Genomic DNA, 3,892 nt, shown 5'->3' with positions numbered 1-3,892 from the left:
AGAGAGAGAGAGAGAGAGAGGGATAACTAAATGTTCAGATTTGGGAGAGGCAAATTAGGGATGGAGAACTATCAGATTTGTGAATTTTTTCCAATTCAAACAAAGAATTGGTTTTTTTTTTTCTAGTCCGTTGGTTTTTTATGCAATTGACAAGTTTCACAATTTTTTTTTTTAATTCAAGTCTGACATGGAGGCTATTTGGCTACTAATGTAGCAGACATCGAGGACAATTTGGGCAGATAAAATTGACTCAGCATAGAGTGCACAATTCTCATATTATTATGCCCATTAATGATTACTTTCCATATTTTATAAACTTGAGGTTTAAATATCATATTTTATAAATAAGTGTCCTGAAACACAAGTTTCCCAAAGAAAAAGTTGGGAAGGGCGGGCTTAAGGCTGAAGAAAGGTAAAGGGGTGGGGGTCATTTCATATAAAAGCAACCTCGCAATTAGAAGAAAAAGTACACCTTAAGGAAACAACGAAATTACTGCCCGACTTGGTTTGTGATGTGAACGAGACGGAAAAATAAAATAAAAATCAAATAATTCAACCTTTATGTGTAACAAAAGAGAATGTTAATTAAAATTTCTTGTTTCGCTTCCTGGAATACACCATGCCTCGGATCCCATCCGGATCCGCAACAAAACCCAGAGGCCTGTAAAACCCCAGCACGCGGGGCTCCGAATACAGTCCAATGTTGGTGATGCCTTTCCCTAGCAGCTCCTCCAACAGCCTCTCCATCACAGCCTTCCCCAGACCAATCCCTTGGAAAGACGGGTCCACCACCACGTCCCATATGATGGCGTTGAACACCCCGTCCCCTGTGGCTCTCGCGAACGCCACTGGCCTCTGCGTCTTCCTGTACTCTACCCACTGCACCGATTCCGTGTTCTCCAGAGCTACTCTGATCTTCTCCGTGTCCCGCTTCGGGAATCCCACGGCTACAAAGACGGAGTTCAGGTGGTCCAGGTTCAGGTCCGCGATGGAACGGCGGAGGCTGAACCCTCGGGACTCCAGTTCCTGGTCGGAGATGGAGAAGGAAAGGCTGGCGTTTTGGGAGGGCCGGGCGGAAGCTTTGAGGGAGAGGGTTGAGGGAAGAGGGGCCGATACGATGCCACGTAGTAACATTCTTGTACTTTGTTTTGTGGGAGAGATGATCGAGACGAAGAAAATGTTGAGGCAGGTGGATGAGTGATATTTCGGAGCCGAATTTGACTTGTGGCTTTTAACGACAGTAGGGAGATTGGGTTTGCAATCTTGTTGGTCTTAATGACCAAAACACCCTTCCTTTTTAAGATTATTCTTTGCTTTTGAATTGATTGTTGGAGAATTACAATAAGATTATTCTTTTCTTGTTTGAAAAATATGAATGAATTAATAACCTAGAAAAAGGGCTTCATCCCGAGAATATTTTCGGAAAAATAATCCTCAAATCTGTAGTAGAATAATAATTTTAGACATATTTTCAACACTACCCTTCAATCATAAAAGTGGTTTGCCACCTGACGAAGTAAAATTATTTCATCATATACTATGTATCTTGTCCTTCTTCCTTTCCTCTTTTTTTTTTTTGCTTCTAGGAACTCTTCCCATTCCACTGCTTTTTACCTTGATTGGTCTAATAAAACCCGCCTTTAACTTCAAATTTTGGTTTTCTTTTTTAAAATAATTCTCATATTTTTTTCCTATTTTTTAAAATCTACTAAATTAAAAAAGTAAAATTTATTTTTTAAAATTACAATTCATTTATTCATTTTTTTTCATTTTCTTTATTAAATTTTTATTTTAACATAATGTGTAATTAATGTATTAAAATAAAATAGTTTTTAATAGAAAAACATATTCACCTATAATAGTTAATAATCTAATAAATAAATACTAATATTTTAAATAATATTGATTTCAAATCTATATATATATATATATATATATATATATATATATATATATATATATATATATAATATTTTATTTTCTTTCCTATTCGTAATATTTTTATATTTATAATATTTATAATTTTTCGTATAATGGATTTCATTTTTTATATTTTTTATATTTTAAATTTTTATAGAATTTTAAACCTAAACTTTAAAAAAACACTATCCACATGTGTTGAAACTAATTTTTTTTTTTTCAAAATAAAAATAGAAAAATAATATAAAAAATATCTTACATACGAGGAAATTGCATTAAGGCAATATCTTACACTTCTGTAACGGGAAGCCTTATGTGTGCGATGCTATGTGTTAAACCAAATATATGTTTTATTACAAGGATGGTGAGTAGATATTAGTCCAATCTAATATTGGAGCTTGAGGTGGATGTCAAGCATATACTCAACTATCTTTGGAGAACGAGGGATTATATGTTTGTAAGTCTTTGTAACGAGTTAGTATTCTTTATGTTTTGGGAATTAGACTTTCAATTTGATGATGACTCTTGCAGGTCTATCTCCATGTAGGTGTTTGCTTTACGTGGTATTTGTTGTTGTTTTCGAAGCAACAAAAGAAGCCTTTTGGCTTATGTTCAATTCCCTTAGTTGCATTGTCTAAGATGTTGTTATGTGATAACAGTAGAACAATGGTATAGTTTAAAGAACCAAGTACCACTAGAAAAGAAAACACATAGAGAGGAAATACTACTTGTTTTGTGAGATAGTTGAAAGAAGTAATGTGACTGTATAGTAGATTCTTTTCGTGATGCCTAGTTTGCTTTTAAGGCTAGTAGGAGTTTGTTGGAATTGAGCCCCTAAAAGTAAGATATGATGTAACGAAGTTTGACTCAATTATCCTATAACTATCTCTTTTATGCCTTGATATTGATTTGAGCATTTAGCTCATATCGTTTGCATTGTACATGACTTAAGTGTATTAGGAGTTACACAAAGTATATAAGTCATGAGTTCCTTACAAGATAGTAAATCGTTCATAGTCAGTTCATGAATTTGGGAAATCTAGTAGAAACTATAATACATTACCTCTAATTAGAGGGATGATTTGTCTTAGTCATCGAGATGAGTTTCCGTTGGTGAGTGTACTAGTTTGTATGGTTTTGCATTAGATAGGACCTATAGTAAAATATGACATAAGGCCATTGAGTTGTCATGATTTACTAAGCTACTATGTTGCATAGACTCTTAACCTAAAGAAGATATTAAGTTTGTGTTGAAATTAATAAAAGACTTTGACCTATGGGTGAGACCTTTGTGCAGTCATATATTATCTATGGATTGGATCACTATTAATAGAAATTGATGGCAATAGGTATTTTCAATAGAGACACCATGATATCTCATGGGATTGAGACAATGTGTTCCCTTGAGTGATCCAAAGTACATGTGATAATGAAATATGTGGTTGTAGTAATTCCTTAAGTGGAATTTGACATATGCTCTATGAAGCTTGATTATGTCAGTTAATCACATAATAGGTGGATCTATAACTCGAGGATTGGAAAGGTAATATGATAAGTTGATAACACTACCTTGTTAGATTATAGACAATGGCAATATGTATTTTCAATAGAAGCACCATGATATCTCATAGGATTGAGACAAGGTGTCCCCTTGAGTGATCCAAAGGACATGTGATCGTTAAATATGTGGTTGTAGTAATTCTTTAAATAGAATTCGACATATGTTCTATGAAGCCTGAGTATGTTAGTTAATCACATAATAGATAGAACTGTAACTCGAAGATTGGAAAGGTAATCCTAATAGATTGATAACACTACCTTGTTAGATTACAGATACTAGTTCATAGGGATTTTGCATGTAATGAATGGTAGGTCATAGATCCAAACTTTGTCTCATTGTAATTTCATAGTTTACTATAGTGCAATTAACTCTCTTTAGTGGAGTTTTGAGTCAACTTTAGAATTTGATTAT

The 3,892-nt window shown here is 33.9% G+C and overlaps 1 protein-coding gene across 1 annotated transcript; it reads right to left on the bottom strand.

Annotated features, from left to right (window-relative positions):
• Positions 1–518: 518 nt before the first annotated feature.
• On the bottom strand, positions 519–1,204 carry LOC117911157 (serotonin N-acetyltransferase 2, chloroplastic). The gene has a single exon (XM_034825381.1). It carries the CDS (start codon positions 1,132–1,134, stop codon positions 586–588), a length of 549 nt encoding a protein of 182 aa, XP_034681272.1. The 5' UTR covers positions 1,135–1,204; the 3' UTR covers positions 519–585.
• Positions 1,205–3,892: the final 2,688 nt, after the last annotated feature.

The sequence above is a fragment of the Vitis riparia genome, chromosome 1 (genome assembly GCF_004353265.1).
Source record: "Vitis riparia cultivar Riparia Gloire de Montpellier isolate 1030 chromosome 1, EGFV_Vit.rip_1.0, whole genome shotgun sequence".
Lineage (NCBI taxonomy): Eukaryota > Viridiplantae > Streptophyta > Magnoliopsida > Vitales > Vitaceae > Vitis > Vitis riparia.
The sequence above is the reverse complement of the archived record's forward strand: the minus strand, read 5'-3'. Positions and strand labels throughout refer to the sequence as shown.